This window comes from Mustelus asterias, chromosome 5 (assembly GCF_964213995.1).
Source record: "Mustelus asterias chromosome 5, sMusAst1.hap1.1, whole genome shotgun sequence".
Lineage (NCBI taxonomy): Eukaryota > Metazoa > Chordata > Chondrichthyes > Carcharhiniformes > Triakidae > Mustelus > Mustelus asterias.
In genome coordinates, this window is record NC_135805.1 from 7,508,657 (window position 1) to 7,533,573 (window position 24,917).

At 43.9% G+C, this 24,917-nt stretch overlaps 1 protein-coding gene across 1 annotated transcript in view; it reads left to right on the top strand.

The window, feature by feature from the left end:
* LOC144493944 (dynein axonemal heavy chain 8-like) overlaps positions 1–24,917 on the top strand; it is a 1,661,706-nt gene that overhangs the window by 1,074,967 nt on the left and 561,822 nt on the right. Inside the window, exons 54-56 of the mRNA XM_078213521.1 lie at positions 529–690; positions 2,860–3,106; positions 6,902–7,143. Of these exons, the coding sequence (XP_078069647.1) occupies positions 529–690; positions 2,860–3,106; positions 6,902–7,143 (651 nt within the window). The remainder of the gene's footprint in view (positions 1–528; positions 691–2,859; positions 3,107–6,901; positions 7,144–24,917) is intronic.

Genomic DNA, 24,917 nt, shown 5'->3' on the forward strand with positions numbered 1-24,917 from the left:
TCAAAAGAAGGGGAAGCAGATTTAGGACTGAGTTGAGGAGGAACCTCTTCACACAAAGGGTTGTGAATCTGTGGAATTCCCTGCCCAGTGAAGCAGTTGAGGCTACCTCATTGAATGTTTTTAAGGCAAGGGTAAATAAATTTTTGAACAATAAAGGAATTAAGGTTTATGTGAGCAGGCGGGTAAGTGGAGCTGAGTCCACAAAAAGATCAGCCATGATCTTATTGAATGGCGGAGCAGGCTAGAGGGCCCAGATGGCCTACTTCTGCTCCTTGTTCTTTTGTTCTTAAATTATTGGGTGGTAGCTTGCATGGCTCAAGGTTTTGAACACATGAATGGGTCAAAGAGGTGGTCTCGTGGATGGAGGACATAGAGGGAAGGAAATTGAGCTCACCTTGTGCTCAGCAAAATGCAGGGGAAAGTCCTGCTAAGCTGCAGTTGTGATAAAGCCATTGGTCGATTGGCATTTTTATATGTTTTGCAGAATTTGAATATACAAATCATAATTAATTTACATTTTATTAACAGGTGGATGAAGATGAACCCCTTTTCCTAAGCCTGATTAGTGATCTGTTCCCTGGTATACAGTTGGATCGTAGCACCTACGTAGAACTGCAGACAGCTGTAGCTAACCAGGTGGAAATAGGAGGATTAGTCAACCACCCGCCTTGGAATCTCAAACTGGTTCAGGTGGACACAATGAATTATTTAACTATACGCATACAGCGTATATATTTTCATCTTGGTAAAATCTTTCATGAGATGTGAGAGTCACTGACAAGGGTAACATTTTTGTCTATCCCTAACTTTCTTTGATGTGCTTTTAACGTTTCATATGGATGGTCATCAATCATTTACAAATTGTTTTGTAAACATTTAGAAACAGCACATTATTCTTGAAATGTGAATAGTGTGGTGTTACTTTAGTGCAAAAATATCACAATATCACAACTGAGGTTTCTTACTGCATAATAACAATAGGCAATGAAAAGGATGCCTGTAATTTCTCTCACTTGTTAATTTGCAATATAATGCAGACATCTGACTTAGGGACAGTTTAAAATCATAGAATTGTTACAGCACAGAAGGAGACCATTTGGCCAGTCATTTTCATGCTGAAGCAGCTGAGATTGTCCCACTTCCCCACCTTTTCTCTGCAGCCCTGAAAAACTTATCTTCAGGGAATTAATCAAGACTCTTTTGAAAGCCATGTTGAATCTGCCTCTACCACAACATGAGGCAACATGTTTCAAATCCCAATCAATTGTTGCATAAAAGGTTTTGCCCCATTGGGAACAATGTTTATCTACTCTGTCCATACCCCTCAAGCTTTTGAGCACATCCATCAAATCTCCTGTCAACTTCCTTTTACTAAGGAGAACAATTCATAGAGTCATAGAGGTTTACAGCATGGAAACAGGCCCTTTGGCCCAACTTGTCCATGCCGCCCAGTCTTTCGCATTAAGCAAGTCCCAGTTGCCCGTGTTTGGACCATATCCCTCTATACCAATCTTATCCATGTAACTGTCTAAATGCTTTTTAAAAGACAAAGCTGTACTCTCCTCTGTTACTAACTCTGGCAGCTTGTTTCAGAAGCTTATCACACAGTGAAAAAATTGCCCCTCTGGACTCTTGTCTCTCTCCCTTTTTAACAAGACAACAAACAGGCTTTTGAATTTAGCCAATCAATTTGAAACAGGAACTTAGATACCAAGAACCTATGAAGTTTAAATCTGATGGTTTCGACAACCTAGGACCAATCCTATTGTGGGAAATATTGATATGTCATCAGAGGTAGAAAAGAAGGGGGCAGTGGGACAAAAAGGACCTGTGACAGCTCACAGCACCATCTAGATAGCAATGGTATTGAAGAGGAAAGAAGTTCCAGACAGAAGAATCAACAAAGAAGTCCCAAAATATTCCGAAAGACACAAAACCTGATTGTAATTTAGAGAGTGACTAAATTCTATTTTTATTAATGAGTGGGAATTGTATTTATTGGAGCAGCATTCCATTGGAATTTTGTTTTATTCGGGAATAGTTAACAGTGAGAAAGAATTTATTTGGTTTGTTAATACTTTAGTTAATTTGTTCACTGCTAGATAAATAAATAGTTCTGTTTTGATTTTAGAGAGTGTGTCAGGGATTTATTTTGTATTTAACCACTAGAAGTTGCATAAGAGCAGGTCACACCACTTCACACTCACTTTTTACAGATTATAAGGCGAAGTACTCCTCTTTGGGTGCTTCAGTGTTAGTTCTCAGAGGGTGGAACAACATCTGCTTTATAACAGTGTTAATGGAAGAATAAAGGTCAGTGCTCAACGAAAGCAAAACTAAAGAACAAATGACAGATGGCTTGGAGGAGGAGGACTTTTTTGTACCGAGACAAAAAAATTGCTTTGAATATTTTTTAAAAGGGTCAAGATAGAGGAGAAAGGTTCACTGTACATAGGCTAGATCTTGACTGAGGCATTCTGTGATTTATATCTGTATAAGGGACGGGGTTCTCCAGCTGTTCATGCCAGAAGGATTCTTCTCATTCCGCTGCAGTGAATGGAGATTTGGCTGAATGCCTAATTCTTTAGTTTGTTTTTGTTAGTTTAGTTTTAGTTAGTTTTGTTTTATTTTATTTATTAGTGTCACAAGTAGGCTTGCATTAATGCTGCAATGAAGTTACTGAGAAAATCCCCTAGTCGCCACACTCCATCCTGTATAGCAACAGCAGCAGATCATTAACGGCTAGAGAATTTCGGCCAAGACTGCCTCTCAGAGGCCTTCCTAATGAGATCAAAACCCATTTCTCCAGCCTTTCCATTGTGGGGTTTTACAATCCTGTTCTATTTGACCTACTTTCAGCTGTTTGAAACCGCCCGAGTTCGTCATGGATTGATGACATTGGGTCCCAGTGGCTCTGGAAAGACTTGTGTCATTCGCACCCTGATGCAATCACTGAGCGAATGTGGAGCTCCTCATCGGGAGATGCGCATGAATCCTAAAGCTATCACTGCTCCACAAATGTTTGGGAGACTGGATCCTGCAACCAATGACTGGACTGATGGGATTTTCTCAACACTTTGGAGGAAATCTATCAAGTCAAAAAAAGGTACGTCAAATTTTGAAAGGTGATTAGCTAAGCTTTGCATTTTGGTGAAATCAATAAAATAGATAAGTTTTAAGAACATGGAAATAAGATAGTTTGTTCAATGTGCAAACTGTTCACTCTGCCAGATTGCTGCCCAGGCACTGAGCTGAAAATTTACTCCACACTTTGAGCATTGATCATTTTACAGCATTTTTGAAAATTTACAATACACATTGACCATGATTCTCCGGAATAATTTCAGTGGCGAAATTAGAGTGTGGAATTTGGTCACCTTCTGTATGTAAAAATATGCAGAACGTAAAACACGCTGGGCAGCCCAACGTCAGTGAGCTTTGCGCACTGAGGGTGAGACCTCATTATGAATGAGACGCAGCCAGTGTGAGTGTGGGTATCAGAAATTTGGAGCTGAGTGGGAATTCAGTATACAGGGAAAATAGGTGCTTTTTGCTTTTTCTCTTCATTTTCTAACTTTTGGATCTTCAGAGAGTGATCTATCCCTGTTGCAGTGGTAAGGAAAGAGCTGATTGGTAAGTAGCGGGTAAGGCTGGATAAGTTTTAATACTTTTTATCACTTATAGTTTCAGAGGTCTTTTTTGTGGCTTATAGTTTGGTAGTAATGAGGAACAGTAAAGAAGGCCCCCTCAAGAATGAGATATAATCTGATATCAAATGTCTTCCGAAAGCTTAATATAAAGGGAGAAAGACAGGAAAGCTCCAAGCCATGGTATGCTCCTCCTGCTCCATGTGGGAAGTTGGTAATATGCCTGGGTCTACATTTGTGCAGGCAGTGTCTTCAGCTGCAGCTCCTGGAAGCCCAGATTTTGGAGCTGGATGGCGGCTAGGGACAATGTGGAACATTTGTGAGGCTGAGTGTGTTATGGATAGCACACGTAGAGATGTGGTCACACTGCAGTCTATGATTGCCCAAGCAGGAAGGGAATTGGTGACCACCAGGCAGAGTAAGATCATGGGGCAGGCAGTGCAGGAATCCTCTCTGGCAATTCCTTGAAAAACAGGTACACCACTTTGGATACTGTTGAGAGGAATTACCTCTCAGGGGAAAGCAGCAAGAGCCAAGTTCATTGCACCACAGTTGCTTCCGCTGCAGAGAGGAGTAAAACATGTGAGAATGCAATAATAATAGGGGATTCAATTGTAAGGGGAATAGATAGGTGTTTCTGTGGCCACATTCGAGATTCCAGGATGGTATGTTGCCTCCCTGGTGCTAGGGTCAAGGATGTCTCAGAGCGGTTGCAGGACATTCTGGATGGCGAGGGTGAATAGCCAATAGTTGTGGTGCACAGCAGTACTAGTGACATAGGTGAAAAAAGGGATGGAGGTCCTAAAAACTCCTATCGGGAGTTAGGGAGAAAATTGAGAAGTCAGACCTCAAAGATAGTGATTGCAGGATTACTACCAGTGTGACGTGCTAGAGTAGAAATAGCAGGATATTTCAGGTGAATATGTGGCTGAAGAAATGGTGTGAGGAGGAGGGTTTCATATTCCTGGGGCATTGAGACCAATTCCAGGGAGAGGTGGGACTAGTACAAACTAGACAGTTTACACCTGGGCAGAACTGGGACTGATGTCCTCGGGGGAGTATTTGCTGGAGTAGTTGGGCAGAGTTTAAACTAAAATGGCAGGTAGGTGGGAACCAATGCAATGAATCAGAGGAGGTGGAATCAATGACAAAATCCAAAGACAGAAAAGGGAATAAGAAAAGTGATAGACAGAGAAACAAAGAGCCAGATTCAAACAGGGCCTCTGTGAAATTTAGTGGGAAGGGGACCAGTGATGTTAAAAATATGAGCCCCAAGGCTTTGTGCTTTAACGCATGGAGCATTCACAATAAAATGGATGAGCTAATCATGCAAATAGATGTAAATTGGTATAATATAGTCAGGATTACAGAGACATGGCTGCAGGGTGACCAGGGATGGGAACTGACATTCAGTATTTAGAAAGGACAGATTAAAAAGGTAAAGACCGTGGAGTTGCATTGATGGTCAAAGAGGAAATAACACCATACTGAGGAAGGATATTAGCTTCGACAATGTGGAATCTATATGGGTAAAGCTAAGAAACTTCAACGGGGAAATACTTTAGTATGGGTTGTATATCGACCCCCAAAAAGCAGTGGTGATGTTGGAAATGACATTGAATAGGAAATTAGAGATGCATATGATAAAAGATTATCTGTAATCATGGGTGTTTCTAATCTGTAAAGAGACTGGGCAAATCAAATTATTCGCAATACTGTAGAGGAGGAATTTCTGGAGTTTATAGGGGATGGATTTCTGGACCAACATATTGAGGAACCAACAGGCCATTCTAGACTGGATATTGTGTAATGAGAAAATAATTGGCAATCTAATTGTACAAGACTCTTTGGGGATGAGCTGCCATAACATGATAGAATTTTTCGTTAAAGTGGAGAGTGACGTACTTGTTTCTGAGACTAGAGCCCTGAATCTGAATAAAGGAAACTATGATGATAGGAGGCATGAGTGGCAATGATAGATTGGGAAATGTTACTTAAACGAGTAATGATGAATAGTGTTGCAAAGTTGAGTAGAGCAATTGTAGATTGGTATTTGCAGAATTGTAAAATGCTAGGGAAAAAGTCTTGCATGGTCTCTTTAAAAAGGTGTTTCTGTGCTTAGAATGTTAAAAAAAACAAGTACATAGAGTGCCCAGACTGAAACATTTATATCGGAAGGCCAAGCAGCAGGGTTACCAAGGCAACAAGCTTTCAGTCATTTGAATTAAGCCTATCAATTTGAATTGGTCACTTGAATACCAAGAGCCTATCAAATTTAAATCCAGGGTTTTGGCAACCTCGTACCAATCATATTGTGGGGATATCGATATGTCATCACAGGAATAAAAAGGGGGCAGTGCGACAGAAAGGGAGAACAACTGCCACAACTCATAGCTTTTAGCTCAAAGCCTCATCTAGATAGCAAAGAAGAATCAACAGAGAAAGTCCAGAATATTCCGGGAGACACAAAACCTGGTTGTAATTTAGAGTGAGTAAAATTCTATTTTTTTGTCAGAGTGGGAATTGTATTTATTTGAACAGCATTCCATTAGAATAGTGTTTTATTCTGTTTGTTAAAAATTTAACTTGTTTACTGTTAGTTAGATAAATACATTGTTGATTTTAGAGGGAGTGTCAGGGAGTTATTTTGATTTAACCACTAAAAGTTGCTGAAGAGCAGATTGTACCACTTCACACTCACTTTTCCAGATTACGAGGTAAGGAACTCCTCTTTCAGTGGTTAGGTGTTAGTTTTCAGAGGAGGATCCACCTCTGCTTTATAACAATAGGCAATGGCAAACACTTAAGGAGCACATGGGTGATCTGCAACAATTGTTTATTCCTGTCTGCAGCAAAAGTAAAACTGGAAAGATGGTCAAACCATGTCTTACATGGGAAATTAGATATAATATTAGATCCAAGGGAGAGGCATTCAAATTGCCCAAGAAAAACAACAGACCTAAGGATTGGGAGCAGTTTAGAATTCAGCAAAGGAGGACCAAAGGACTGATTAAGAACGGGAAAATAGAGTATGAGTGTAAGCTTGTGGGGAAAATAGGACTGTAAAGTTTTCTTTCGGTATGCAAGGAGAAAAAGATTGGTGAAGGCAAATGTATATCATTTACAGAAATGTGCAGACTCCACATAGACAGCGACTCAAGCTGGGAATTGAACCCGGGTCCCTGGTGCTGTGAGGCAGCAGTGCTAACCATTTATTTATTGGTAATATTTTTGTTGTACAAATTTGTTTCCAGGTGATAATATCTGGATAATCCTGGATGGCCCAGTGGATGCTATTTGGATAGAAAATCTGAATTCTGTACTGGATGACAACAAGACATTAACTTTGGCTAATGGTGATCGTATTCCCATGGCCCCTTCCTGTAAACTACTGTTTGAAGTGCATAATATTGAGAATGCATCTCCAGCCACAGTGTCCAGAATGGGAATGGTCTACATCAGTTCTTCTGCTCTCAGCTGGAAGCCAATTTTGAAGGTAACAGCCTCTGTGCTATAAGACCCATAGAAACCAATTACCTTTTAATGGATGAATTTCCCAGTGATCGAAGAAAAGAACTAAATGATAGCATTCCAAGTTAAGACTTTTACTGCAACAACCAAATTACAATCAGCTAAGACCAAACATGATTAAATTTGGTGTATTCGATGACTGTTAAAGGGTATTTCTGCATTAACTAACTCATGATGTGGAGATGCCGGCATTGGACTGGGGTAAACACAGTAAGAAGTTTAACAACACCAGGTTAAAGTCCAACAGGTTTATTTGGTAGCAAAAGCCACACAAGCTTTCGGAGCTCCAAGCCCCTTCTTCAGGTGAGTGGGAATTCTGTTCACAAATGTTGTGAACAGAATTCCCACTCACCTGAAAGGGCTTGGAGCTCCGAAAGCTTGTGTGGTTTTTGCTACCAAATAAACCTGTTGGACTTTAACCTGGTGTTGTTAAACTTCTTACTGTGTTAACTAACTCATGCAATCAAGATACTTCCTCCATTCCCTTTCACTGTATGCCACGCATTTGTAGCACTGCAGAAACAGTCCCTCCATAACTCTCCAACCAGTCCACTTTCCCCTCCACACTAGTTCAAAACTTCCAGTGCCTTTCAATTTTCACCAGCAAGTTCCATCTCAGTGAGTCCCCATTTCTTAAATCTCCACAGCAGTAGTTGTTCTCTCTTTCTCTCCACAGTAATATATCTTTGCCTCTCAAAAGGCATCTGTCCCTTTTTTGAGTTATTCTATGAAGGTGTGAAAACTGTCATTTTATTTTTCATAGATGTCTGCTTAACTTTGTCATATGGCAAGCAGATTACAGGATCCTGAGTGGAATTTTCTGATTTCTTTTCCCTCAAAACATTGTCAAGTGGGAAAAGCAGAGTGCAGCCCACCAGCAACCTTCCCAGCTTTTCCCGCCATATCATCATGCACTTCAAAAAAAAAAGAAATGGAAGGCGTGGGTCCCACATTGCCCTGCCACTAACCTTGGCCCCTGTGACTGAGCTATGCTCTCGAAGCCCACAGCCCATTGTGTCTCAAGTATGCTTGAGGCCCTCAGCGACTCGGACTCTGCTATCCATGGCGACTATTTCCTGTCCCAGGCTTTCCACTGCGGATGCCTGCCTTGCAGTGTTGGCCTGGGTACCACACAATGCCAGTACCATCTCATGCACCTGAAGGCTGTAAATTGCTGACAACCCTCCTGCAATCCTGCTCTGTATCTGCATCTCCAGCCGCTTTGGGAAAACTGATTCCATCAGCCTGGCACTTGGCTGGGAACCAATTGATGCCTTGGGTCCAGCAGATCACCACCTGCCCAAACCTTCAGACGTTCCCACCTCCACCTGATGTACATTTACGGCTGAGTTGTGCACACCAGTAAGTGACCCAGAAGCTTCACCACTAGCATGTCTCACCAAGGTGACTGTATCTATGCTGGTAGATGGTGCCTGTGATGCCAATGTGAAATGCAATGTGCTTTCTTGAGAAGTTTTCATCGAAGGTATTGTTGGAGCTGTCCTCCAAGGTGTCATCAGAGCTGTCCTCCGAGATATTGTTGGTTATCGCATTGGCAGCCGCAGATGGACCGACGAACTCATGATGCTCTGGCCTCATTGGGGTTATTTCCTGCAACAAAGGACACATGGTTCAGCACAAGGGAGGGACAAGTATCTGGGCAGATTGCAACTTACTTGAGAGAGGTCATATGAATGAAGATTTTGTGGATCCCCACTTCCATATGAACTCCGACCTGACTGTCTGTCATGGCACAAAGACTTCTTGCCTTCAAACAACCGCACAACCTCAAACAGACCATTGTACGCAGCAAACTACCCAGCCTTCAGGAGAACAGTGACCACGACACCACACAACCCTGCCACAGCAACCTCTGCAAGACGTGCCGGATCATCGACACAGATGCCATCATCTCACGTGAGAACACCATCCACCAGGTACACGGTACATACTCTTGCAACTTGGCCAATGTTGTCTACCTGATACGCTGCAGGAAAGGATGTCCCGAGGCATGGTACATTGGGGAAACTATGCAGACGCTGCGACAACGGATGAATGAACACCGCTCGACAATCACCAGGCAAGACTGTTCTCTTCCTGTTGGGGAGCACTTCAGCGGTCACGGGCATTCGGCCTCTGATATTCGGGTAAGCGTTCTCCAAGGCGGCCTTCACGACACACGACGGCACAGAGTCGCTGAGCAGAAACTGATAGCCAAGTTCCGCACACACGAGGACGGCCTCAACCGGGATATTGGGTTCATGTCACCCCCACAGCTTGCCTAGACCTGCAGAGTTTCACTGGCTGTCTTGTCTGGAGACAATACACATCTTTTTAGCCTGTCTTGATGCTCTCTCCACTCACGTTGTTTGTATCTTAAAGACTTGATTAGTTGTAAGTATTCGCATTCCAACGATTATTCATGTAAATTGAGTCTGTGTCTTTATATGCCCTGTTTGTGAACAGAATTCCCACTCACCTGAAGAAGGGGCTTGGAGCTCCGAAAGTTTGTGTGGCTTTTGCTACCAAATAAACCTGTTGGACTTTAACCTGGTGTTGTTAAACTTCTTACCATGGCACAAAGAGACATAGGATCGAGAAGCAGGAGTAGGCCATTTGGCCTTTCAAGCCTGCTCCACCATTCATTTTGATCATCAAATTAAATATCCTGATCTTGCCTTATCCCTTAAGCCCCAAGAGCCATATCTAATTTCTTCTTGAAATCAGACGACATTCGGTGGTAGTGAATTCCACACATTCACCACTCTTTTTGGGATAGAAATTTCTCCTTACCTCAGTCCCTTATCCTCAAATTATATCACCTAGCTCTAGACCCCTCACCATCAGCAACATTCTTTCTGAATCTACCCTGTCTAATCCTCTATCCTCAGACTCCCCTGAAATCTCCAGTGGATGCTCCTCGAATGAGAAGAAGAGATGCAACTCAGGTACCCCACATCAGGTTTTCTCCCACTCCTGGCGATGATGGCCCATCTTCTCCTCCAGGAAAAACAGGGGGATTGATTACTTGATGGATGGAATGACACAGAGTGTCGAGGGGTGGGGGAAATCGGTAGCATATATCAGCACTGTCTCGGAAAAGGCAGGGATTTGTCAAGGTGCGTGCTAGAGGTGTTGGACAAAGGTACGAGGGTTACGGGGACTGGAAGGTCCCAGGGCATCAGGGAGTGGATCGGCGTGGACATTCCAGGCGCGATATATGATGCCTGGATGAATGGACACTCACCCTGGCTGCCTGAAGGAGGTCGTTCATCTTCCTTTGACTTTGGATGCTGGCCCGTGCCAGTGCTTAGGCACTCACTGCCGCTGCCTCCCAGTCTGCATTGCCAGCCCGACCTCTGTGTCGCCGACCATCTCGGAGAAGATAATGGTCTCCTCTCCCTCACAGAATCCAGCAGCCATCGCAACTCTCCCTCTGTGAACCGTGGAGCCACTCTTCCTGTTGTGACTGACTGTGATTCCAATGTTAGTGCTTAAATGCTGTGTTAACAGCACACAGCTGTCGGCACTTTTGGTAAGTCACGCCAGCTGCAGCCACTTTTGGCGAGTCATAATGGTGTGATTCGCATGGAGGCTCTTTCACTGCACTAAGTGTTAAAAGATTACTGTGTGGAATGCGCCGAAAAGACTGGCACAGAGGGGTCCTGTTTTCTCGCTGTTTTGATGCTTAGAAACCTTTTGTGAAAATTCCACCCATGAAGTCCACATTCAAAGAGAACAAAGAACAATACAGCACAGGAACAGGCCCTTCGGCCCTTCAAGCCCACGCCGTTCCCTGGTCCAAACTAGACCATTCTTTTGTATCCCTTTTGTATTCTTTTGTATTCATAACATCAGCATGCAAGAAAGCTGCTTTTGACACTAAATCAGTACCTGTGATGCTTAGAGAAGAGCGGTAGTATAAACTCAGTGAAATGGTTGTGGCAAGCAGCAGCTCACAAGATTTCCTTCTAGACGGAGTTTGGTGATGGAGAAAATTGGTGGTGAGTCAATCGAGACCCATTTTTAACTGCATTTGGTTTCAAATAGCTTCTATTCACATTGTTACTCCCAGTCAAAGAACAAAGAACAAAGAACAGTACAGCACAGGAAACAGGCCCTTCGGCCCTCCAAGCCTGTGCCGCTCCTTGGTCCAACTAGACCAATCGTTTGTATCCCTCCATTCCCAGGCTGCTCATGTGACTATCCAGGTAAGTCTTAAACGATGTCAGCATGCCTGCCTCCACCACCCTACTTGGCAGCGCATTCCAGGCCCCCACCACCCTCTGTGTAAAAAACGTCCCTCTGATGTCTGAGTTATACTTCGCCCCTCTCAGCTTGAGCCCGTGACCCCTCGTGATCGTCACCTCCGACCTGGGAAAAAGCTTCCCACTGTTCACCCTATCTATACCCTTCATAATCTTGTACACCTCTATTAGATCTCCCCTCATTCTCCGTCTTTCCAAGGAGAACAACCCCAGTCTACCCAATCTCTCCTCATAGCTAAGACCCTCCATACCAGGCAACATCCTGGTAAACCTTCTCTGCACTCTCTCCAATGCCTCCACGTCCTTCTGGTAGTGCGGCGACCAGAACTGGATGCAGTACTCCAAATGTGGCCTAACCAGCGTTCTATACAGCTGCATCATCAGACTCCAGCTTTTATACTCTATACCCCGTCCTATAAAGGCAAGCATACCATATGCCTTCTTCACCACCTTCTCCACCTGTGTTGCCACCTTCAAGGATTTGTGGACTTGCACACCTAGGTCCCTCTGTGTTTCTATACTCCTGATGACTCTGCCATTTATTGTATAACTCCTCCCTACATTATTTCTTCCAAAATACATCACTTCGCATTTATCCGGATTAAATTCCATCTGCCACCTCTCCGCCCAATTTTCCAGCCTATCTATATCCTGCTGTATTGCCCGACAATGCTATCCGCAATGTCCCTCAATGTCTTTCTTTAAAAGTGTTTAATGGAACGAAAATAAATGAAGCCAAAGGTATGGTCCATAGTATGAACAAATGACACAGGATGGAAGTATATTTAGAGTAAAAACTGAAAATGTTCCAAACACTCAACAGGTTCTGCACCATCTGTGCAGAAAGAAAAAGTTAAGAGTCCTAATTTAAAATTTGCCATGTGTTCCGATCAAGGTATCCACTAAGGTGTATGAGTGTACGGATGTGCAACATAAAAAATGTACTGTGCAGTACATGAAGATAAAGTTTTTAAAAAAGTTTATTTATTAGTCACAGGTAAGGCTGACATTAACACTGCAATGAAGCTACTGTGAAATTCCCCTCGACGTCACACTCCGGCACCTCTTCGGGTCAAAGTACCTAACCAGCACGTCTTTCAGACTGTGGGTGGAAACCGGAGCACCCGGAGGAAACCCATGCAGATACGGGGAGAACGTGTAAACTTCGCACAGACAGTGACCCAGGCCGGGAATCGAATCTGGGTCCCTGGCGCTGTGAGGCAGCAGTGCTAACCACTGTGCCACCCTGCCCCATGTGTCCGGTTGCAATCCCAAAGGGTCTACGCAGCATAACAAATTGTTCATGTAGAACCAAGAAAATTAAAGTAAATATTGTTGGGAGTGGTATGACTCCATTTAATTGGTCACAGGAAATCAGGAACTGCAGCATGCCATGATTTTTTAAATTCAGCAACCATGTTCTCATTTTATTTCCTGGTATTCCATATAATTAGCATCAATGAGTGTGCTGTAGACATTTATGACACAGGCTCAACACAAGTATCTTACTTGACAATCCAAGTATGCAAGTTGAAAAAGCTATCAGGTACTTAGAACTGTCTGAAGGGAGTACAGATGGGCAACGGCGCATCCCATGTCACTGATACCATGCTGGATGTGCTGCTTGGTACTGTGAGGAGTAGGAGAGCAATATTCATCTTCTGAGGATTAGGTGTATTTTAGAAACCGGGACTCACTTAGTGCTAGGGGCATGGATGCGGCAGGGTTTGTAAGGAGCATCCAGGAGGGCTTCTTGCAACAGTACGTAAATAGCCCAACTAGGCAAGGGGCCATACTGGACCTGGTATTGGGAATGAGCCCAGCCAGGTGGTCGACGTTTCAGGAGAGGAGCAGTTCGGGAACAGTGATCACAATTGAGTAAGCTTTAAAGTACTGATGGATAAAGATAAGTGGAGTCCTCAAGTGAAGGTGCTAAATTGGGGGAAAGCTAATTACAACAATATTAGGCAGGAACTGAAGAATGTAGATTTGGGGCAGATGTTTGAGGGCAAATCAACATCTGGCATGTGGGAGGCTTTCAAGTGTAAGTTGATTGGGATTCAGGACCGGAACATTCCTGTAAGGATGAAGGATAAGTATGGCAAGTTTTAGAACATAGAACATAGAACAGTACAGCACAGAACAGGCCCTTCGGCCCACGATGTTGTGCCGAGCTTTATCTGAAACCAAGATCAAGCTATCCCACTCCCTATCATCCTGGTGTGCTCCATGTGCCTATCCAATAACCGCTTAAATGTTCCTAAAGTGTCTGACTCCACTATCACTGCAGGCAGTCCATTCCACACCCCAACCACTCTCTGCGTAAAGAACCTACCTCTGATATCCTTCCTGTATCTCCCACCATGAACCCTATAGTTATGCCCCCTTGTAATAGCTCCATCCACCCGAGGAAATAGTCTTTGAACGTTCACTCTATCTATCCCCTTCATCATTTTATAAACCTCTATTAAGTCTCCCCTCAGCCTCCTCCGCTCCAGAGAGAACAGCCCTAGCTCCCGCAACCTTTCCTCATAAGACCTACTCTCCAAACCAGGTAGCATCCTGGTAAATCTCCTCTGCACTCTTTCCAGTGCTTCCACATCCTTCCTATAGTGAGGTGACCAGAACTGCACACAATACTCCAAATGTGGTCTCACCAAGGTCCTGTACAGTTGCAGCATAACCCCACGGCTCTTAAACTCCAACCCCCTGTTAATAAAAGCTAACACACCATAGGCCTTCTTCACAGCTCTATCCACTTGAGTGGCAACCTTTAGAGATCTGTGGATATGGACCCCAAGATCTCTCTGTTCCTCCACAGTCTTCAGAACCCTACCTTTGACCCTGTAATCCACATTTAAATTAGTCCTACCAAAATGAATCACCTCACATTTATCAGGGTGAAACTCCATTTGCCATTTTTCAGCCCAGCTTTGCATCCTATCTATGTCTCTTTGCAGCCTACAACAGCCCTCCACCTCATCCACTACTCCACCAATCTTGGTGTCATCAGCAAATTTACTGATCCACCCTTCAGCCCCCTCCTCTAAGTCATTAATAAAAATCACAAATAGCAGAGGACCAAGCACTGATCCCTGCGGCACTCCGCTAGCAACCTGCCTCCAATCCGAAAATTTTCCATCGACCACCACCCTCTGTCTTCGATCAGACAGCCAGTTACCTATCCAATCGGCCAATTTTCCCTCTATCCCACACCTCCTCACTTTCATCATAAGCCGACCATGGGGGACCTTATCAAACGCCTTACTAAAATCCATGTATATGACATCAACTGCCCTACCTTCATCAACACACTTAGTTACCTCCTCAAAAAATTCTATCAAATTTGTGAGGCACGACTTGCCCTTCACGAATCCATGCTGACTATCCCGGATTAATCCGCATCTTTCTAAATGGTCGTAAATCCCATCTCTAAGGACCTTTTCCATCAATTTACCAACCACCGAAGTAAGACTAACCGGTCTATAATTACCAGGGTCATTTCTATTCCCTTTTGGGAACCTTGGACAACGAGAGATATTGTGAGCTTAGTCAACGAGAAAAAGGAAGCATTTGTCAAGGCCACGAGGCTGGGAGGACACGAAGCAAGTGTGGAATACAAGGAAAGCAGAAAGAAACTTAAGCAACGAGTAAGGAGGGCTAAAAGGGGTCACGAAAAGTCATTGGTAGCAGGATCAAGGAAAATCCCAAGGCTTTTTATACATTTTTAAAGAGCAAGAGGGTAGCCAGGTTGGCCCACTCAAGGACAGAGGAGGGAATCTGTGCGTGGAGCCAGAGGAAATGAGCGAGGTATTAAAAGAATACTTTGCGTCAGTATTCACCAAAGAGAAGGACTTGGTGGATGATGAATCTGGGAAAGGGTGCGTGAATAGTTTGAGTCATGTTGAGATCTGAAAGGAGGAGGTATTGGGGTTCTTGAGAAACATTAAGCTAGACAAGTGCCTGGGCCTGATGGGATATACCCCAGAATACTGAGAGAGGCAAGAGAGGAAATTGCTGAGGCCTTGAGAGAAATCTTTGTATCCTCACTGGCTACAGGGGAGGTCCCAGAGGATTGGAGAATAGCCAATGTTGTCCCTTTGTTTAAAAAGGGTAGCAAGAAAGTCCAGGTAATTACAGGCCAGTGAGCTTTACGTCAGTGGTAGGGAAATTATTGGAGAGGATTCTTTGAGACAGGATTTACTCCCACTTGGAAATAAGTGAATGTATTAATGAGAGGCAAACCCCCCGCCATGGTTTTGTGAAGGGGAGGTCGTGTCTCACTAACGTGATCGAGTTCTTCGAGGAAGTGATGAAGGTGATTGAGGGTCGGGCAGTGGATGTTGTCTACATGGACTTCAGTAAGGCCTTTGACAAGGTCCCTCATAGCAGACTGGTGCAGAAGGTGACATCGCATGGGATCAGTGGTGAGCTGGCAAGGTGGATACAAAACTGGCTTGGTCATAGAAGACAGAGGGTAGCAGTGGAAGGGTGTTCTGAATGGAGGGCTGTGACAAGTGGTGTTCCTCAGGGATCAGTGCTGGGGCCTTTGCTGTTTGTAATATATATAAATGATTTGGAGGGAAATGTAACTGATTTGATTAGTAAGTTTGCGGATGACACAAAGGTTGGTGGATTTGCGGATAGCGATGGGGACCATAAGAGGATACAACAGGAAATAGATCGGTTGGAGACTTGGGCAGAGCGGTGGCACACAGAGTTTAATCTGGACAAATGTGAGGTAATGTATTTTGGAAGGTCTAATACAGTAGGAAATATACAGCAAGTATCAGAACCCTTAAAAGAATTGATAGGCAAAGGGATCTGGGTGTACAGGTACACAAGTCACAAAGTGGCAACGCAAGTGGAGAAGGTAGTCAAGAAGGCATACAGCATGCTTGCCTTCATTGGCTGGGGCATTGAGTTTAAAAATTGGCAAGTCATGTTGTAGCTTTATAGAACCTTAGTTAGGCCGCACTTCGAATATAGTGTTTAATTCTGGTCGTCACACTACAGAAGGATGTGGAGGCTTTGGAGAGGGTACAGAAAAGATTTACCAGGATGTCGCCTGGTATGGAGGGCATTAGCTATGAGGAGAGTATGGAGAAACTTGGTTTGTTCTCACTGGAATCACGGAGGTTAAGGGGCGACCTGATAGAAGTCTACAAGATTATGAGGGACAAGGACAGAGTGGATTGTCAGAAGCTTTTTCCCAGGATGGAAGAGTCATTACTGGAGGGCATAGGTTTAAGGTGCGAGGGGCAAGGTTTAAAGGAGATGTACGAGGCAAGTTTGGACAAATACATGAATAGGATGGGAATGGAGGTTTCTGGTCCCCAGAAGGGTAGGGGGTTTTAGTTCAGTCGGGCAGCATGGTCAGTGCAGGCTTGGAGGACCGAAGGGCCTGTTCCTGTGCTCTAATTTCCTTTGTTTCTTAAACCAGCAAAGGGTCACCAAAAGGTTGATGAAAAGCGAAAAAATAGAGTATGATAGAAAACTAGCTGGAATTATATAAGCAAATTGTAAGAGCTTTTAAAAGAATATAAAAAAGAAGAAAGTCACAAATTGTCACTGCTACTAAACAGTGATCTTTTAGCAGTGACCAGCGAAATTGTCACAGAGAATGAGGAAATCGCAGAGGCATTGAACAAATATTTTGGCTGCGATTTTCTGAGCCCATTCGCCACACAAGCAAATCTCATTATGGCTACTAACTCTGTCATCTTGTGACAGCAAGATCTCAGAATGAGAATCCCCCCCCCCACACCCAGCCCCACCAGCCAGTGACGTAATCAGGGTCACATCAATACCATCAATTTAAATATATTTAGATATTCCTATGCGGCTTTATGCCGTTGCTTCCAGGATCATCATGGGTGTGATCTTTCCAGCACAGCACCAAGAAAGAAGGTAGGCTTTTGTGCAGGGCACAATCTGATCTTGCATCAAAAGCCACCTTCCCGGCCGTTTTTCCAATGTGATCAGCTGAATGCCAAAAAAGGAAGTGAAGCAGATTTAAATATTGATGGCTTGCTTTGCAATGGCACCCCGATCTCTATTGAGCTGGCCTTGCCGGCATCTTTAGCCCCTACCCCTCAAAAATGACTACGCAATCTTGCCCCCCTGCTTTTTTTGACAAAGTGTCAAAAGATCTGAAGAGAAAACCTGGAGAGAAACACACCGGTTTTCAGTCAAAATCTGACACTTTGCCATCTTCTTTTGGAAAATTCCATTCTTTGTATTTGTTTTCAAAGTTGAAGATGCAAGTTCAAAAACGGAGGCACTTGCTTAGCAATGGCATTCCCATTTTTGGTTTCTGCAAAGACTACTCAGCTCCATTACAGCTCATTACAGCTTTGGTTCAGACGTGGACAAAAGTGTTGACTTCCACAAGTGAGGTGAAAGTAACTGCCCTCGACATCAAATCTGGTATCACGGAATCTCAGAAACATTGGAATCAATGGAAACTAGGGAGAAAAATCTTCACTGGTTGGAGTCATTCCTCGCACAAAAGAAAAAGATTGTGATTGTTGCAGGTCAATCATCTTAGTTTCAGAACGTCACTTCAAGCGTTCCTCAGGGTAGTGTTCTAGGTTGAATCATCATCAGATCATCAGCTACTTCATCAATGACCTATCTTCCATCATAAGATCAGAAGTGGGGATATCTGCTAATAACTGCACAATGATTGGCACCACTCGTGTTTCCTCAGATACTGAAGCAGCCCATGAGAGACCAAGGTGGCAATCTGTGTGGGGCTGCAGGACATTGGAACGGTGTTAAATGAATACTTCTCTTCGGTCTTCACTCAGGAAAAGGAGAATTTAGGTACAGAATTCAGAAAAAGGACTGTGAGGAACTTATAGTTTGATATAGGAAATGGGGAGATATTGGAGGCTCTGACGGGCTTAAAAATGGACAAATCCCCAGCCCCAGATGAATTGCCTGGGTGATGAGGCAGGAAATTGCAGGGGCTCTGACACAAATTTTTAATTCCTCTCTGGCCACAGAGATGTGCCCTAGGATTGGTGGATGACTAATGTGGTTCCACTTTTCAAGAAGGATAGTAGAGATAAGCAGGAAATTGCAGACCATTGAGTCTCACGCCTGTGGTAGGGCAACAAAATAGAGAAAAATCTAAAGGAGAGAATTAATATTCACTTGGAAAAGTATGGGTTAATTAGGGATAGTCAGCATGGCTTTATCAGAGGGAGGTCATGCCTAACAAATTTAATAGAATTTTTCAAAAATGTGGTCAAGAGTGTGGATTTACCAAAACTTTTGACAAGGTCTCACATGGAACACTGATTGAGAAGGTTAAAGCACATGAAAGTCAGGGAAACTTGATGAGATGGACCAGAAACTGGTAGTGGTAGAAGGCTGTTCAAGTGGCTGGAGGCCAGTGTCCTACAGTGTACCACAAGGATCAGTATTGAGACTTATTATTTGATATACAGATGAAAATGTAGGGTGAGTATTAAGCAAGTTTACAGCGACACCAAGATTGGTCGGGTGGTCCATAGTGAAGAATATAGTTGTAGGTTACAGAGCAGCACAGTGGTTAGCACTGCTGCCTCATAGCGCCAGCGACCCAGGTTCAATTTCGGCCTCGGGTCACTGTCTGTGTGGAGTTTGCACATTTTCCCCATGTCTGCTTGGATTTCCTCCAGGTGTTCTGGTTTCCTCCAGTCCAAAGTATGCGAGTTATGTTGATTGGCCATGCTAAATTACCCTGAGTGTCAGGGGGCCTAACAGGGTAAATATGTGGGGTTACGGGGATAGGGCCTGGGTGGGATTGTTGTTGGTGCAGGCTCTATGGGCCGAATAGCCTCCTTCTGCACTGTATGGGTCCTATGAAGATATTGATAGGTTGGTCAGATGGGCAGAGCAGTGGCGGGTGGTATTTAACCTTGATAAGTGCGAGGTGATGCACTTTGGAAGAATTAACAAAACAAGGGAATATTGAATGAATTGCAGGACCATGGGAAGCTCAAAGGTATAGATGGATCTTGGGGTGCTTGTTCGCAGATACCTGAAGTCAGCAGAGCATGCAAACTTAAGAATGCAAACTTGCTTTTATCAGTCATGCCATAGATTATAAGAACAACGAAGTAATGTTGGAGTTGTGCAGAACATTGGTTAGGCCACAGTTGGAGTAGTTTGCGCAGTTCTGGTCACCTCACTATGGTAATAATACTAAGGGATGTTGCCTGGGATGGAGCATTTGAGCTATAAGGAGGTATTTTTCACTCAGAGAGTGGTCAGAATCTGGAATGCATTGCCTAGGAAGCTAATGGAGCTCAGAAACTTATCAACCTTGAAAAAATATTTGGATGAGCATTTGAAATATCATAACATTCAAGGATATGGGACATGTGCAGGAAACTGGGAATAGTATGCCTTTAGTGGTAGTCATTGTCGGTGCAGACTCGATGGGCCAAATGGCCTTTTCTGCGCATTACGAATCTATGACTCTATGACTGTGCTTTGGGCTCTCACTTACTCAGGCCATCTCGACCTTGCAGTTGGCTACTGACCACTCCTGACTCTCTCCTGCAATTTCCAGGGCACTTTCTTTCAAGGAGGTAAGGACCCTGGTACACTCCCACCAGTCTTCCCCCTCTCCCTCCTGTTATGTGCGGTCTTATCCTTTGGGAGAGTAAAAGAAGATGTTGAGATGGTGGTCAGGTGTGTTTAGTGCTTAACATCAGTGTCATGTATGGGATTTGAGGCAAACCTGTGAGGAATCATGATGGGTGTCAAGGAGGGGGGTGAGACTGATGGGGATAATGGGGAGTGGTAGAAATAGGAGTTCTGAGGGAGGTGCTCTTAGGCCACCTGGTTGAAGGCTGGAAGTACTTATTTTCACATGGCTATAGAATCATAAAATCCCTCCAGTGCAGAAACAGGTCATTCAGCCCAATGAGCCTGCACCGACAACAATCCCACCCAGGCCCTATCCCTGTAAACCCATGTATTTACCCTGCTAATCTCCCTGACACTAGGGTTAATTTAGCATGGCCAATCAACTTAACCTGCACATCTTTGGAGAGTGGGAGGAAACCGGAGCACCCAGAAGAAATCTATGCAGATACAGGGAGAACGTGCAAACTTCACACAGATAGTTACCCAAGGCTGGAATTGAACCTGGGTCCCTGGCGCTGTGAGGCAGCAGTGCTAACCACTGTGCCACTATGTTAGGGTCGGGAATGATGACAGGGGAGGATATGTACTCACTCTTGCATCTTTGAAGAGGTTGTTAATTTTCTTCCTGCACTGTAGGGCTGTTGCCCGAATCAAATTGCTGCTGCTGACAGCCTCGGTCACTGCCTCCCAGGCTTCTGTCACTATGTTAGCAGATAATCACCTGCCTACCCTGGCGAACAGGGTGGTCCTCCTCTACTCGATGGCAATCAACATCTGCATCCAGCAAGTGCAGGGCCGGTCTAATTCTGGCTATCTTCCCTGGCAATGTGACTGTGGGATGTGCAGGGAGCACTTTGCTGCTGCTCCCACTTATTGTTCATTCAGGTGATTCCCAACTCCAGCGAATCAGCCGCCGCTGGAATCAGAGAATCCGTGTGTTTCACATGGAGGCCATGTGAGTCCATTTGAATAAGCAGGGTGGCTTATGAAAACCGTTGCCAGTGGAAGCATGAATCGCTCCTGGTTTCCCACGAGGGGGAGCACTTAGCCTCAAATGGGAGAATATATTTGATTTCGATTTGATTTATTATTGTCACATGTATTAACATATAGTGAAAAGTATTGTTTCTTGCTATACAGACAAAACATACCATTCATAGAGAAGGAAATGAGAGAGTGCAGAATGTAGTGTTACAGTCATAGTTGGGGTATAGAAAAAGATCAACTTAATGCAAGGTAGGTCCATTCAAAAGTCTGACAGCAGCAGGGAAGAAGCTGTTCCTGAATACATGACCTAAGACGTTTGTATATTTTTCCCGAAGGAAGAAGGTGGAAGAGAGAATGCCTGGGGTGTGTGGGGTCCCTAATTATGCTGGCTGCTTTGCCGAGGCAGCGGGAAGTGTAGACAGAGTCAATGGATGGGAGGTTGGTTTGCGTGATGGATTGGGCTACATTCACGACCTTTTGTAATTCCTTGCGGTCTTGGGCCGAGCAGGAGTCATACCAAGCTGTGATACAACCAGAAAGAATGCTTTCTATGGTGCATCTGTAAAAGTCGGTGAGAGTCGTAGCTTTCATGCCAAATTTCCTTAGTCTTCTGAGAAAGTAGAGGCGTTGGTGGGGCTTTCTTAACTATAGGGCCCAAAGTCATCATTTGGCTGTTGTGCACTTCTCTATTCCTTATTATGAATTCTCCTGAAGCCCTTGCTGTATTTGAAAAGCCTCCCAATCCCCAGATTTACTACTCTTTCTGTCAATTTTATAAGCCTTTTCCTTTAAACTTATACAATCCTTCATTCCTTTTGTCAGTTACAGTTAATTGGCTTTTTGGGGTTTTTGCATCTTGAAGGAATGTAGAAGTGCTGCAAGCTATTTAATAGTTCTTTGAAGATTATTAATTGCCTGTGCACAATTGCAGCTTTTAATGTATTTTCCCAATCCATCTCAGCTAATTTGTCCCTCTTGCCTTCATAATTTCGTTTATTCGATCCTGGCTTCAAATTGAATCTCCTCACTTTAAAACATAATGTAAAATTCTATCATTTGGGGTTACTCATCCCTAAACGCTCAAGACAACTAGATTATCTATTGGCCTATTTTACAGCCCTCTTCACATTCATCCTACTAAAATAAATCATGTTACACTTCTATACATCTGCCACTTGTCCACCCTTTCCACCAACCTATTTACGCACTTTTGAAGTTCCATGCCATCCTGCTCAAAGTTCATAATAATTCCAAGTTTTGTACCATCTCTAAATTTTGAAGTTGTGTTCAGTACACCAAAGTCTAGGGCCGGAATGTTACCCCCATTCACGCCGGGGGATTTTCCCACTCCGCTGCAGTGAACAGAGATTTGGCTAGGCACCTAATTCTCTGACTTTGCTGCAGCAGAAACGTGGCAGAAATGGCCGGTAAGATCACGCCCTACGCCATTTATATACATATGGAACCATAGAAGCTAGAAGCAGGAGTAGGCCATTTGGCCCTATGAGCCTGCTCTGCCATTCATCTTGATCGTGGCTGATCATCAAATTCAATATTCTGGTCCTCCCTTACCCTCACCCCCCATATCCCTTGATCTCTTTTGCCCCAAGAGCTATATCTAATTTCTCCTTGAAATCAGACAACGTTTTGGCCTCAACTACATTCTGTGGTAGTGAATTGCACACATTCACCCCACCCCCCCCCCCGTCCCCCGCACCCCCCGCCCCCGGGTGAAGAAATTTCCCCTCACCTCAGTTCTAAAAGGTTTATCCCTTATCCTCAAATTATGACCCCTAGTTCTGGACCATTGGGAAGTGTGGGGCTGGTCTCCATTGTTCCCACCATTGGGAGCATTCTTTCTGAGTCTACCCTGTCTAATCCTGTTAGAATTTTATAAGTTTCTATGAGATCCCCTCTCACTCTTCTAAACTTAAGTGAATATAATCCTAACTTATTTAGTCTCTCTTCATACGACAGACCTGCCATCCCAGGAATCAGCCTGATAAACCTTTGCTGTATTCCCTCTATAGCAAGGACATCCTTCCTCAGATAAGGACACCAAAACTGCACACAGTACTCCAGATGTGGCCTCACCAACACCCTATACAGCTGCAGCAAAACATCTCCATCTGTATACTCAAATCCTCTTGCTGTGAAGGCCAACATAACATTAGTCTTCTTTGCTGCCTGCTGTACCTGCACGCTTGCTTTCAGTGACCGATGCACAAGGACTCCAACTCGTTGAGTATTCACCTGTCTCAATTTACACCCATTTAAGTAATAATTTGTCTTTCTGTTATTGCTACCAAAGTAGATAACCTCACATATATCCACACACTTTGCATCTCTGTACCCTTCTCACAGCTCACCCTCCCACCCAACTTTGTATCATCTGCAAATTTGGAGATAATACATTCAGTTCCCTCTTCCAGATCATTAATATGTAATGTGAACTGTTAGGTCCCTAGCACAGATCCCTGTGGAACCCCACTTGTCATTGACTGCCAATCAGAAAAAGACACATTTACGGCAACTCTTTGCTTCCTATCTGCTAACCAGCTTTCTATCCATCTCAAGACATTACCTGCAATCCCATGTGCTTTAGCTTTACATAGTAGTCTGTTATGTGAGACCTCATCGAAAGCTTTCTGAAAGTCTAAATAACCCACATCCACTGGATCTCCTCAGTCAACTCTACTAGTTACATTCTCAAAGAATTCCAATAGATTCATCAAGCATGACTTCCCCTGTGTAAATCCATGCTGACTTTGTCTGATTATAGCACTGCCTTTCAAATGCCGAGTTATGAAATCCTTGATAATAAACTCTAACAACTTCCCCAGTACTGACATAAGTCTCACTGGTCGAGAGTTCCCCATTTTCTCTCTGCCTCCCTTTTTTGAATAGTGGTCTTACATTATCTACCCTCCAAGAGAGAATAATAAGGAAATAATATCAGCAGAGAATAATAAGCAAAGGAACATGTACAAAGAACAAAGAACAGTATAGCACAGGAACAGGCCCTCCAAGCCTGCGCCGATCATGTTTACCTATCTAATCAACTGCTTATATCCCTCTATTCCCCGTTTGTTCATATGCCTATCAAGCTAAGTCTTAAATGTGGCTAATGTAACTGCCTCAACCATCTCACTTGGCAGTGCACTCCAGGCCCCCACCACCCTCTGTGTAAAAAAACTTCCCCTGCACATCTCCACTGAACCTTTTTCCCCTTTACCTTGAACTTGTGCCCCCTTGTAATTATCATTTCTGCCCTGGGAAAAAGCTTCCATCTGTTCACCCGATCTGTACCTCTCATAATTTTATAAACTTCTATCAAGTCGCTCCTCAGCCTCCGTCTTTCCAGGGAGAGCAATCCCAGTTTATTCAATCTCTCCTCATAGCGAATAACCTCCATACCAGGCAACATCCTGGGAAACCTTTCCTGCACTCTCTCCAAAGCCTCCACGTCCTTCTGGTAGTGTGGTGACCAGAATTGGACACAGTATTCCAAATGTGGCCCAACCAACATTTTATACAACTGTAACATAATTTGCCAACTTTTATACTTGATGCCCGTCTGATGAAGGCAAGCATGTCATATACCTTCTTCACCACCTTTTCCACTGTGCTGCCACTTTTAAGGATCTGTGGACTTGTACTCCCAGATCTCTCCATGTGTCTATGCTCCTGATTGTTCTGCCATTTATTTTATAGCTCCCACCTGAATTGGATCGACCAAAATTCATCACCTCACATTTGTCTGGATTAAATTCCATCTGCCATTTCTCAATTTTCCAGCCTATCTATATCCTGCTGTATTCTCTGACAATCTTCATCA